Below are 13,522 nucleotides of genomic sequence, written 5' to 3'. Positions count from 1 at the left end.
CAAAACAAAGACGCGGTCTGTCGAAAACGGCCACACGAGATAGCGCCGCCACTAGTCAATCCGTCGGTAAAACAGGGAGGTTCACAACGGAGACCACAACAGCGCCATGACGCCGCGATCCCATTTTGATGCGCGCAAAAAGCTCTCTCTTGCCTCGGACGTTGAACAGCCAGGATCTCCAGATTCTCCAGCCAGCAAAAACCGCGTCGGCTGCCCGCCAAACGCAAGCTCTCGCCTCGGACATCTTACAGCCAACATCTCTCTAGTGTACCACAGTACAGAGTGCTATACCGCCGCGTCCGCCATTTTTGACGATGCGCGCATCACCCTCGAGCCATCGGCGTACCTACGATCCAGCCAAGCCGTACACCTACTGCCGTGGCCATCAGCATCATTGACATCATTAATTGCTTAATCTTCTGTGAATAATAAACCAGCATCAACAGCCTACACCGTGCGTTTATGTCCCCCACCCCCGCTTTTTTGGCAATGACATTATCACGGTCTGCCATCTCCGCGTAAGCGCGAAGAAGGCCGGTGATAACAAGTCAGCAAAACAGAGTTGCACCAGTGCGACGATCAGCAGATTACTCGATAGTGACATACATCAATAATGGCTTGCTTAATTTATCGAATATTCATTTAGCGAATCATAGTTGATGGGATATCAGTATCAATACCAGAGTAGTAATCGTATGAGTACACTATATCATCATGTCTCGGACTGAGTCAATCTCACCGAGCAGTACACTCTATCATAACTTCCCGGACTGAGCATGTCTCAACGCATAGTGTCTGGCACTGTCAACTTCGCACCTGTATTTTTTATCATTGTATTGCATTTTCTTATTATGGCTGCGATATTACGTACTATCAGCAGTAAATCCATGCACGTGTAAACGGGAATGATTCATACTAATCATAAAAAGAAAACATTCTAAAATTACAATAAGTACATCATTTGCCGTTAATTACCCGTAAATTGACCTGGATTATTTTTAAGTATGTACATTTTAAAACTTGTTATCAGTCATACAATGACTAAGCACTGTTTCTATATTAGATAAGACAAATATTTTCCAACGCATTTAATACAAAGACCAGAGCAGCAGAGACTGAAATAGCTGGATTGCGTCATAGGAGATTTGAAGATGCTCTTCCAAAAGGATTGTAAATCGTCATCGCTGGATCGTTCAGAATCGAGAGGATTTTCCAAAGCTTTTAGTGCCAAAAATGATTAAAGATAAAAATGATTTTTGCAATTATAATATAGTAGTTATCCTCATCCGTAATTCTATCACTTAAAAAACAACGTAAAATTCTCTTCCACAAATTCAAATCGTTTAAGTGTGGGTACGTAAACCAATTTGAAAGCAAAACATCTAGATTGAGTTTGTGTTTATAGCCTTATTTAATACAGTTTACGCAAGATGTAATTACGCCGAGTTTCCAATTGGCCACTAATTTTATTAATTTAATCACCTATTTAATGTTGGTAACTACGCAGTTAAATATTTGCATATTTAAATTAATCTGTGAACTGTTATGACTATAATCCCTCTACACATAATTAAATAAAAAGTACATTTTGGCAAAACACTATATTCACGCCCATTTCATGTAAGTATTACTAGTTTAAATGTTCATAATTTAATAAGATACCCGTAGCTTAATTCGAAAAGCATACTGATGCGAATCCAGCAGATACATGTTCAAGTTCCGTCGGGTGTCGTATTTTTTCTACAAAATGATTTTTTGTAGTGTGTTCTTCTAGCATGAGATGTTTTCAAATTATGTATATTCAATATGATTTATTGAATCGTATATATTGATTTAATAACACAATGTGGATTTGACTGCGTCACATGATTAGAACCAATGACTTACTGGCCAAAAGGAGAGCTTTGTGACCCCTGCGTCACGGTGGGAATAATTAATATAAACATAAATCAGTGTCTATGTCACACTCTCTCATGCTTTACCACAAGCTTATCTGCGCAAACCGGTTTGTATCGGGAACCATGTGTGTGGACGGGAAAACTGTAGCTTGCGCTGTTCCGTATTTTTTGCACAAAGTATACCGCATAGGCAAGTCACTGCCATCTAGCCGGCGCATAAGCGTACAGCGTATGCACAGGCATACCGCACCGACTGGCTTCAACATTTCGGTCAAATGCAGTGTTTAGAGGTTCACTTGGGGCAGAAGAATCGCTGCATTTCCACGTTATTTATAATATTATATATATATATATTGCTAATTGGGTAAAATGCTATTCAACTTAAAGTTTTTTTAAATCTTTGAATCGGTATGATGGTTAGGTATTGGTGTAGGGGAACCTACTGCCTTTTGAATGTATCCAAACAAACCATTTTATATTAATTTAATAATATGTTATTTTTTATTTTAATCTAAAATGAAGCAAATGTTTTTTTCTAAAAGAGTATAAGATGAATTAAATTATGCGTGGTTTATATTTTTGTTAAATCCGTTAAATTTTTAAAATAAATCGATGATACAAAAGCAATAAAACTAAATTGTGTGTTAGTTCCAGAACCCATTGAAGTGCATCTAATTTTAATAATATAGCTAACTTAAGGCAACCTTCCAACATAAAAAAGATTCCATTCATGATTTAGGCACCCCTTCGTATAGAAGACACGGTTTTAATTAATGTCAAAAAGTTATTCTACTGCTCATTGATTAATAATATAATTTACATAATCTAATTCAAGCTGACCTAACTCAACCAAAAATTATTTATGTTAGTGCGTAGACTGTGTGACATTTTATATAGGTACCTACTATAGTTTTTTTTATGATCTTATCGAGGTTTTGACTGCGACTCGCTGCCATATCGCTTCTTCTCATCTAGAAGAGGATCCGCTGATCAGGTCCTCACTCCAATTCTGTTAAAGAACTTTACAATTTTGTTAAGCTCTTCCGTCTTACTCACCACCAGGGCACCTTTCAATTCGTTGACATTCTCAAAGATATCCCCAAATTCGCAGCTGTACTCTTTGTCGTTCATATTTAGTGCATTATACTGCTATAATTATGTAAAATGTCCTCCTAAACATCACATTCATCGCAGAGCTGCGAATCACTTCTTTCTATGAGGACATCAAATCGTTTACCCATTGTGTGTCCTGTTCTTAGCCTCAATATCTCTTCAAAGAAGACTATACAAACCAGGATACCATACGTGGGGATGGTAGAATGGAGTTACTCCATTTCCCTTTTTTTAGGGATGCCCTGTGGTGAAAATCTATCCAATGCTTTAACACATTTTCTTTGTGGCCTATAGTAACTATAGTAGGCCATTCGCAGGTACTATAGTTACATCTATCAACGTAAAATATAACTAACGATCTCACACGATAATTAAGTAGTCTTCACTCGAATTTATCATATTACATTGTATAAGATATAATGATTAGTCGATATCAAACCTTTCAATCAAGCAGTTTACAAATAATCTCTCAGTTGAATAATCGTTCCTCGCTTACTGTGTTTGCCCAAGAATGAGATAAAACTATTAAATACTAAATTCACATAGATAACTTATCTAAATATATACATCTTAATATCTCTATATACAACTTATCATAATATATGTAGGTATAAGTACGTATACAATTTAACTTAGTCATACCAAATTAAAATACAAATGGTGATCCCGACGGAAAGTGATGAACGACTACAGTACTCAGTAGACAGTTATATCTATTTTAAACTGTGTACCTTTATTTTCTTGCCATAATTTACTCTTCCTTCCCTGGATTTGTTTAATTATGATTGCCAGTCCAGTGACTGTCTTAATGGCCGGACATTCCGTTTTTAATGGGGAAGCGAGCCGCCGGAAATTGCTTTAATAATGGAAATACGTCTCTCAGAAGCACTTCTATTTGTAAATTTAACTTTCACATGTCATACTCAAAAGTGTATTTTCATATTTAATGCACATTATCATTATGGTAACTAGGTAACATTGATTGGTCTAAAATATACGAAATCCATCATAAGCGTGATAATATAGCATTTACTTGATATGATGTCTAAGCTATTTCACTTGTTGTAAATAATTGATTATCAAAGATATTCTATGAAATTGACTTCCTATCTGCCTTACTTGCTTCATCCTGTCACGCCCTAAAATTAGGGTATAGGGTGAGTACAAAGTCGCGTCACTTCCGTCGGTCTATCGCCAAGTCTCGTGCTTTCGAGCGATTTTATATTAACAAAATATTAATGTTTTTTATTTGTCTTTACTTAAACCCTGCGTATTTTATAAGCCACTCAAAAATTTTACGTTCTTCAGTGTCAAGCTGTACGAATTATTTCTATGATTGTTTTTAATTTGATCGTATGACTATATTATGAATTTTGCAAATATTTATATTATAATAGCGCTTTGTTAGTTGAAAATGTTATATTGGGTAGGTATGTTTAATTAGATATTTTTATCAATGCATCAATAGATATCTTTGGTATAATATTACAGGTCTTCCCAACTGGTTAAAACAGAATCGATGAGTTTATGGATGTACGTATATTGAAATAGCGAGGGTGGTTTGGGTGAAATTACAAAAATAAATGTTTTTGGAATTTGTTTTGTTTATTAAATAAATCAATGTTTAAAAAAAATACAGCATCCTGATTGCAGATATATCACGAAGTTATGCGCATAAAGTGGTTACCAGGACGCAGTTATCGACATTGGGAGTCTGACCGATTTAAATATGATAATTAAAGTCAGGGGACTCTTATAACTATTATACTGTGATAAAACTTTTTTTTTCTTCTCTCCTTTCAAAGGATATAAGCAATTTTAATTAAAAAAATCTTTTTGAATATCATTACCGAGCGGTTGGTGACCTATCTCTCCGTCTACATAGACGTTATTCAAAGTCAAAAATTATGTATGCATACGCAGTTGTGTTAATGCAACGCTCATGAATATTATGTATAACATAATAATTATGTTAAACCTCTGCGGTATAAAGACGAATTAGTGCCAACATTACATATTGGGTTTAAAGTAATAATTCTCCAGTATTATAGCGAACAGAGTTTCAACATTTTAAATATAGTATGTTTCACGGTGAAACAGTAATTCTAAAATATGAACATTTCTGAATAATCTCTTTAAAAAATATAAAAAAATAAATTACTTTAAAAGAATTCACCAGCATGAAAGATAATCACAATCATGGAAATCCCTTGCTTAAGGTTGATAGATAACATGGAGCTACTATTTCAGAGCTAAAATCACTATATTTTTTAAACTCTAAAACAAGTTGGTTAGCATTTGCACGATAATTGGGATTATTAATCAGTGCATATTTGATTTGTAAAATACAAATGATTTAAAGTGAACTACGCAAAAATATCGAAAATGTAATATTTATCGATGGTACAATAGCGCTTTTGCTTGGCGTTGGCGAAGATTTGTATTGACCATACTAACTTATGCACTGTATTACTAAGGTCGGCCGCCATCAGGGCGATCTTTGGTTTACCTTATCATCAGCTGATAGCCGGGATAGTTCGTTGGAGCTACACTCATGCAGTCATGCCACATTAATGCATCCTCAGCTAGACGCTCACTACTGTTTTTTTCTTGGACGACAACTTGGGGAATGCTGTACTTGTGTCCTCTCATAATGTGGCTAAGATACTGTTTTCTAGTTTTGATACTACGCAGAACTTCTCGGTCCTTTCCCATTTGATGGAGAATTTCTATATTTATTTTGTCACCCGGTCAGTACATTAATTTTGATCGAAAGCTTCAACTCTTACATACTATAGAAAAGAATTGAAATAACATTACAACGAACCGAAGATAGGTAATATTTTAAAAACTGAAAAGTGGTTGGAATTCTCCCGTATAATGAGAAAATAAATTGATGTTTTTATAGGATCAACTTAAGTTATAATTACGTATATGTATTTATATACGGGTTTGAAAAACTAGCCATTTATACTGATTTAGTTTACATATGTAATAACGTATTTCAAACAATAATCATGATATTCAAAGATAAATCTAAAATTTGTGTATTTCAGGATTAACCAAACCCTAATACTGACGCATATCACGTATTAACGGTTAATTATGAAATACATCAAATTATTCATTTATTACCACATTATTATTAAATTTATACACCTAAAAACTTTTATTGGGAACGTAGATAATTTACCAAAACGTGTGTACAGTATAAATAATGATAAGTGTTTAACTTTCACATATTCCTTTACGTGCCATATCGATTAAATAAGGAAATGCCCTAGCCGAGTTTATATGAAAACTTTCTTAGTACCAACGAATGGGAAATATTATGCTTTCAAGTTCCTATCTTATGTTTCAGGTACTTTCCGCTATCCTAATACTCACCGCACGCAAGTCCACCCTTACTTGATATTCTCGTAAAATTTGGGGTTAGTTTTGATTTTAATACAAAAGTTAGGTATTATTTTGTCACCCATGGTAAAGTAAAGACGGTTTTTTACGAATATGTTATAAAAAACTTCCTTATATTATGTAGGTAGATGAAGAACAAATATATAAAAAAATACGTCTTCTTTATTGATTAGGTTATTGATTTTGTATTGCAGTTTCATTTGAGGGGAACTTCACACTTCTACGAAACTTATACACTATGCAGTTCGCCGTATCTCACTTCACCGTGAAATGTTGTATCGGAAATATATGGCCGTATAAGACCGTCCAACCTCTTTGGGTCGTATAGTACTGACATAAAATGCATGTCTCAATAAAATACGATTCTTGTCGGTTTACACTTTACAGAAAGCCAGCAGCAAACAAATTTTGAAAATAGGCGATATACCGGATTATTTGTTAGGTTATGTTTTCATTCTTGAATTCATGAATTTTGCCAAAATCAGCTATGAAGTTTGAATTAATGTTCATATTGAATCTAATAAAATTAGAGTCTAATAAAATTACAGTCATCTCTTTCCGATAAGAAATCTCACGGCAAACTGTGCTACGTAATTTTACGTACAATTTACATGTAACCGGCCTGGTCTGGTGGCCCGGGCTCAGAGGGAGGAGGTGGCGTAGCGGGTCAACCAGATAATTGAGATAAATACACATCCTTCAAGAATAATAACATAAAAAATATTTGGTTGTGCGATGCTATTTTTGATTTTTGTGTGTCGATATTTGAACACTATTTGAAAACACTACTGTAAAACGTCACACTGCCTTGAACATTAGCGATCGGTTGGGGGGGCAGCCAAAAATCCTGATCTAAGGGCCCACTTTAGGATGCAGGGTTATAATCATAATATTAGTACTTCTATATCTGGACGTATAAAATAGCAATCCTTCAATATGGGTAGATAAACAGCCAATAATACAATACATTGATATATTAATTGTTTAGTTGTATTATTCTGTAAAATCAGTAAATATTCATAGAAATGGAACGGATTGTTCAGATAAGTATAAGTTTTTTATCTATCCTGTAAAAAATAATAGCACCTGTACACGTGCATGGATTTACTAGCAGCAATAGTGAGTATTTTAAACTATCGTGACAATAACTGTTTACACGTAAAAGTGCTAACTGTCTCTCAAATCTCATTCTTTAAGAGTGAGCGACAGGCGATGTTGTCATTGTATGGTACTATTTCGCATTATTTGACAGATAGTGAAAATCGTTCGACCTGAAAATTCATTCGCAGTTAATTTCTTGCCGGCAGGTTCGCCACTATCGTTCTAGTGGGCAGGCGCAGATCGAAAAAAACCTACCGTCGCATGAAAATTAAGAAGCTTCCTAACTTTTTTGATTCATGCATGCAAGTTTGCAACTGCAGGATAATGTCTACAAGTTTTCCCATACATTTTCTTGTTATGACAGTGATAATACTTACTGTCAACAGTAAAACCAAGCACATGTAAACGGGGTACAAAGTTATGTCATATCAGCGGTTTTAACAACTCGACAACGAAATGCTTATTAACTATTATTATTTATTCTTTTGAAGCTGTTGAAACTTCGTTTAATACGATACATCGATAGAGACATTTGTCCGTAGCACCTACATGTTACTTTAGAAAATATTTTTTTCTATCCACATATTGCATGACAAGAACGCTGAAAGTTGTGCAAAAATGTTTCATAAAACACGCAACTGTTTCACTCGAAAGGTTTTTTTTATGTTGACGTGTTTTCACATTCTTTGCCATAAATCACGCAAAACTAATTTTTATATCGACGACGTTTTTACTTACAAGACTTTATTATAAATTATTTTTAATCACACACATGCTAGGGTGGTTTAATAAGTAAAGTAAACGATATATTAATGGCATGGCTATTAAAATATCTTTACGCACCTTTCTTCAAACGAGAATAGTTCGATGTGTTGTTCAGTTTTTATTTGACAGTTCGTTAAAGAAGACAATCATAGTTATTTTTAGGTGTAGGAGAAATGATATGTTATCATATTATGTAAAATGTAAGCTTCATACAGTGATATTGTCATAATGACAAGTTGGTATAGAAATAAAAAAATGTTAAGCATAAAAGTAAAATGTAAAAAAAATTGGTTTAGTAAAATTTACTTCAACGGTTACGCTAGATTAATTTAATTGACTCTTAATATTGGGTTGTGTAATCACGCTGTCACATGGATTGAACTAACAGCGTATCATAAACCTATAGCAGTGATGGCGAACCTATAGCACGTAAGATGATTTGGCATGGTACGCAAATGTTTTATTGTGAAGAAATACCTTTAACCTTTAAATTAATTACCTACCTAAATAATAATTTAAAAAAAAATCACAAAAATACAAATAGATGTACTTATATTACAATGACGACATAGCAATGTATATTTTTCGGTTTTATTATTAAAAATATTCAATCAATAAACCTAATGAAATGTATTGGCTGTCATGCAAATATAACAGCTGCTTGTTTTGCCTCAATGCCTCAAACATAATTGCTAGAAATAAAAAACCGTTCATGGGGAATATATGAAAGAAGCGTGGTTAAAATGCTCCTACGATCTCTTCAAATCAAATTTTGAAAACAAGGGGAAAAAATACAAATAATAAAAGCTATGCTTTCGGCTAGAAACATGGTGAAAGATAGAATCTCAAGAAAATTTTAAACTTTCTTATAAAAATCTTAAAAACTATTTTTTCCCCCACGAAAAACTGCTCGGCCGCCAGACAGTCATTTGGGAAAATTTGGCACGTGTACGTAAAAAGGTTCACAAACCCTGATCTATGGGATAATATATAAAAATAGAATCAGTAGAATATAAAAGATGTTAAATAAGAAAACCACGTACATGTATATTATATCAGTAATTAGTGCGCCAAGTGTGATCTAAATATGCAGTACATGATGAAATACTGCAGATTTAAAGAAAACACTGTGATTTAAGTTTACAATTATTTATTAAAATATAAAATAACTGAAAAAACTAGAGACATGGTATTTTCTAACAATGTAGACTCGTGATATATGTTTGCAGAGACAAAGAATTATAAAAAATTCATTATATATACATGGATACTCATCTGTACGTCCCTCGTCCTTTGATATTCACTAATTCTATTAAAATTCCAAAACTACTTATCGCACTGAATTTAAAGTTGGATACCGTCCGAGAGGCAACCATCAAAATAAACTGTTTATCAAGGTTAAAGTGACTGAGTCAACGGAATCTAAAGCCCTTCTCTTCTACCGCAGGGTTGCAGTTGGTGTAAAAGATAAAACCAATCTTGTGTCTTTTTCTAATTGCTCATCCCTATTCCTATTTTTGATTAGGTATATTTGCATCGTGAGAATATGAAAATAAGTATGGACTATCATTTTCACATATTCATGTTGTTGGATCTTTTTTGTATGGACTTTATGTCAGGTGACCATAGTATGTATTTCGCAATGATACGGTAGGCTCCGATGGCTAAGCCTAAAACCTTTACGCATAATATTGTTGTCTATGATTGCAGCTTTGTCCAAAATAATTAATAATTAGATAATTTAAAAAAATATTTTTTACATATACTTAAAAAAAATATACTTACTTAGATTGTTTTTTAAATTATTTTATCTAATGATTTTTGATGTGTATAAATATTTAGGTAAATAGATATTTTAAACCCATCGCTCAATTTTATGTCGTTAGTAAGCTAATGCAATTTCATCTAATTGGTGTGTCGTTGTCATTCGTGTGTTCATCAGCAGTAATATCGTATTTTCTTATTTCCCGTAAGTATACCTGACAAGTATGCTCTTTTTCTCTGATCTCCACAGCCTACCTCTTTCCAAAAGTCACCCTTCGCCACTGCTGGATAGTGAGATTTCTCTAGCAATGATCATATAACCTGTCCACTTTGTATTATGTTCAATACATTTTATTTTCACTTACCCTTTTATTTATTTTGTATTATTATATTATATCTGTAAAAAAATAACGAAACTTTGGATTGAATGAGTTGTTGGATTAATGGAAGCATTCCATTAAAAGGTAATCTCAAACTTCAGTAAACACTTGAGAAGAAATTGCTTTCTTATCGGAGCTTTCTAGAATCGAGCTTTTGTCAATAAAATAGAATAATATATAACAAGGAAAATATTTACTTTTTAAGTATCCAGTTTTACTGTTATTACTTCAATAAATGAATTACTAATGTAAATTTATAAAACTAGATTTTTTGGTATTTGTAATTTGTTTTTGATTGAAAATTGAAAACAAAAGCTTTTTCAATGTGTTTGTAAAATAACATATACCTATTAGTAGTTAAAAATTTCAAAGGAAAACATCATCAACTCATATTATGTAATCAAAATTGACGCAATGCTGTAAGAAATGACTCTCAATAATTATGATGATAGACTTTACTGAGAGCTATTATTATCCAATACAGGTATTTTTATTGATGAATATTACGTTTTGCTTCAAAATATCAATAGGTAGGTAACTAAATATTTTAACTTGTGTTCGCATAGTATTATGTAGCACCGAACCGGATTTATTTCTTTATTAACGAATTGTTTTTATTCTTCGCAGGACGTCGCTACCAGTGCCGATGTTCAGTCGAAACGACTTCTCCTTGTGGTCCGTTTTGAAGAACTGCATCGGAAAGGAGCTGAGCAAGATCACGATGCCGGTGGTGTTCAACGAGCCGCTGAGCTTCCTGCAGCGGATGCTGGAGTACATGGAGTATGCGCGTCTCCTCCGGCTGGCTGCGGAGCAGGAGGACCCCATCAAACGAATGCAGTATGTTGCAGGTAAACCCCTTGAATCCTCGAAGAGGCTACTTTATTTAATTCTAAATTATCGCAACATTCTATTGAACGAATAATTCACAAGATTTAGAAAACATTTTTATATTGAACAGACATAATTTGAAATCACCTCAGTTATATATCTACTGGAATTTTTTTTTTTAGAAAATACGACGTGCAAAAGCACATCCACTGAATTTGCACCAATTTGCTTTCCCAGTTGAGCCATGTATGTCCTATTTATTTACGATGATTTTTGTGTATGTTTTCGAGGTGTTTTTTTAAGTTGTGTATGACCAAATTAATACACAAATTTATGAAGTAGAACATCCTACGTATTTTTAGTTCTGAAGTGGTAAACATTTTCATATATATATCAACTGTTAACAGCAATGAAACTTAGTAACGGGACATGTCGATAATAGATGATAATATTATATTAAATACAAAACATACATAATTAACTATTTCTTTTATTCAACAAATAATTCAAGATTTAAGAATGTATAATTCTAATTATTGAACATACATAATTTTGAAAAACACTTTCTGAGAGAGTATATTATAACCAATAGCTATTCGTTGAATAAAAGAAATAGTTAATTATAAATTATTAGCAAGTTCAAGTAAGTCACATCATAAAAAATATTGGAGAAATCCACGACGTCGGTTAGTAATCGAAGTAATAGGTATCTACTTTGATTTAAGAAACAAAAATCGATTGCCAAAGTAACTTGATTTGGAAGAGCGCTGATGAGTAGGTATTAAAATTGACCAATAGTTAAAATTTGTCGCAATTAGTATGTCACTGCGTAGCATATTGGTAAATGCGACGGATGGGGCGTAAGCCCGGGAGATACAGGGTTCGATTCCCCGTCGGGGTGGCTTACTTTTATCTATTGGTTATAATAGGCGGAAATAACCACCACGCTGCCTCCTCCGGGTAAGCTGACGTCTGCACACGCGACCAGCTCAGTCGACAGATGCGAGAGCGACAGCACGCCAAGGCGAGGGTCAAGAGCGAATATACAGGCCTTTGGCTCTGTACAACTGGCGCTGACAACGAGGCCCGCGCACCTAAGTCCCTTTTCAGCGAGCCTGGGGCCCTTTTCAGAACCCCAGTGGTACGGTTCCTGCACCAGCGCCAGCGACATGCCGGCGGCCTGCATAACCTCAATCAACTCCGCAGAGCCGGCGTCGCTCAAGTTCACGTTCAACTGGGCGAAGGTGATCATCGAGCGGCAGTGTAGTCCACCATAGCCCTTTCGCGCAACTCGGCGTGGAGTCTTGCAGGGCACTCGAGGCTATTGGTGGGATGGTCATGCGGCTGTTTGTGCTTGTAGCAGGCTACGCACTTGGGTGGGATCTCCTTGTGAGGGCAGTCTGCGCGATCGTGGCCGGAAGCAGTGCAGTGGCTGCATGTGGGAGTCTTTGAATTGCATCCCTTTGCCATATGGCCGTAAAGGTGGCACATGTTGCACTTCACTACCCCCACAAAGTCCTTCAATGGGAAGGATTCCCATCCCATATACAGCCTGTCCTCCACCAAAAGGGCAGACCAAATTGCACCAGGGACGAAAACCACGAAGTGACATCTGCCGGTCTTCGGGCCAGCTTTGTGGCTGAGTCGAATATCCCTGTACGCCGATTCCGGCAGACCAGTCTGCTCCTTGGTGGAGGTGTAGATGGCTTCCCGGAGCTGGGGTTCTGTAAGGGTTGAAGGGAGATTTCCTCCGCCTATTTCTTTCAGAGTACAAAGGAACACGTGGTATCGCTGCTTGACGGCATCCTCCGCGCAGTTGCTGGCAGGGATGTCATCATCTGTGCGGACGCCAACTCGCAGTCCCCCCTCTGGGCGCCCGTGGATCTCCCCTTGTGCGACGCGGACGTCATCGAGGAGCTGGTGCACCAGCACAACCTGGTCGTCCTCAACGATCCGAATAGCATGCCGACTTTCACGTCGCATGCAAACTCCGGAAGCACTCACATCGACATCACTCTTGCCACTGAGTCCGTCGCGAGACGTATCAGGGGCTGGAGGGTCCATGCGAGCGCCTCCATGAGTGATCATCGGTTGATCACTTTTGAGCTGGCCGCTGACTCCTCGCACGATGGCGTCTCTGACGTATCCCCTTCCCCGCCCACGCGTTTCAGAACGCGTGACGGGAATTGGGAAAAGTTTGAAAAGGCGCTCTCCAAAAAGCTTGATAGGACTTCGAGATACCGTTTTCCGGACCTGCAC

General features: G+C 35.8%; 1 protein-coding gene across 1 annotated transcript in view; it reads left to right on the top strand.

Annotated features, from left to right (window-relative positions):
* Positions 1-13,522, top strand: part of LOC147072608 (oxysterol-binding protein-related protein 1) — an 80,321-nt gene that overhangs the window by 52,576 nt on the left and 14,223 nt on the right. The window contains exon 2 of the mRNA XM_085947012.1: positions 11,063-11,283. Within this exon, the coding sequence (XP_085803138.1) occupies positions 11,063-11,283 (221 nt within the window). The remainder of the gene's footprint in view (positions 1-11,062; positions 11,284-13,522) is intronic.

This window comes from Rhyacophila brunnea, unplaced genomic scaffold (genome assembly GCF_057557595.1).
Source record: "Rhyacophila brunnea isolate RB1 unplaced genomic scaffold, BYU_Rbru_1.0 scaffold_2, whole genome shotgun sequence".
Taxonomy (NCBI): domain Eukaryota; kingdom Metazoa; phylum Arthropoda; class Insecta; order Trichoptera; family Rhyacophilidae; genus Rhyacophila; species Rhyacophila brunnea.
This window is presented reverse-complemented; position numbering and strand designations above follow the sequence as displayed.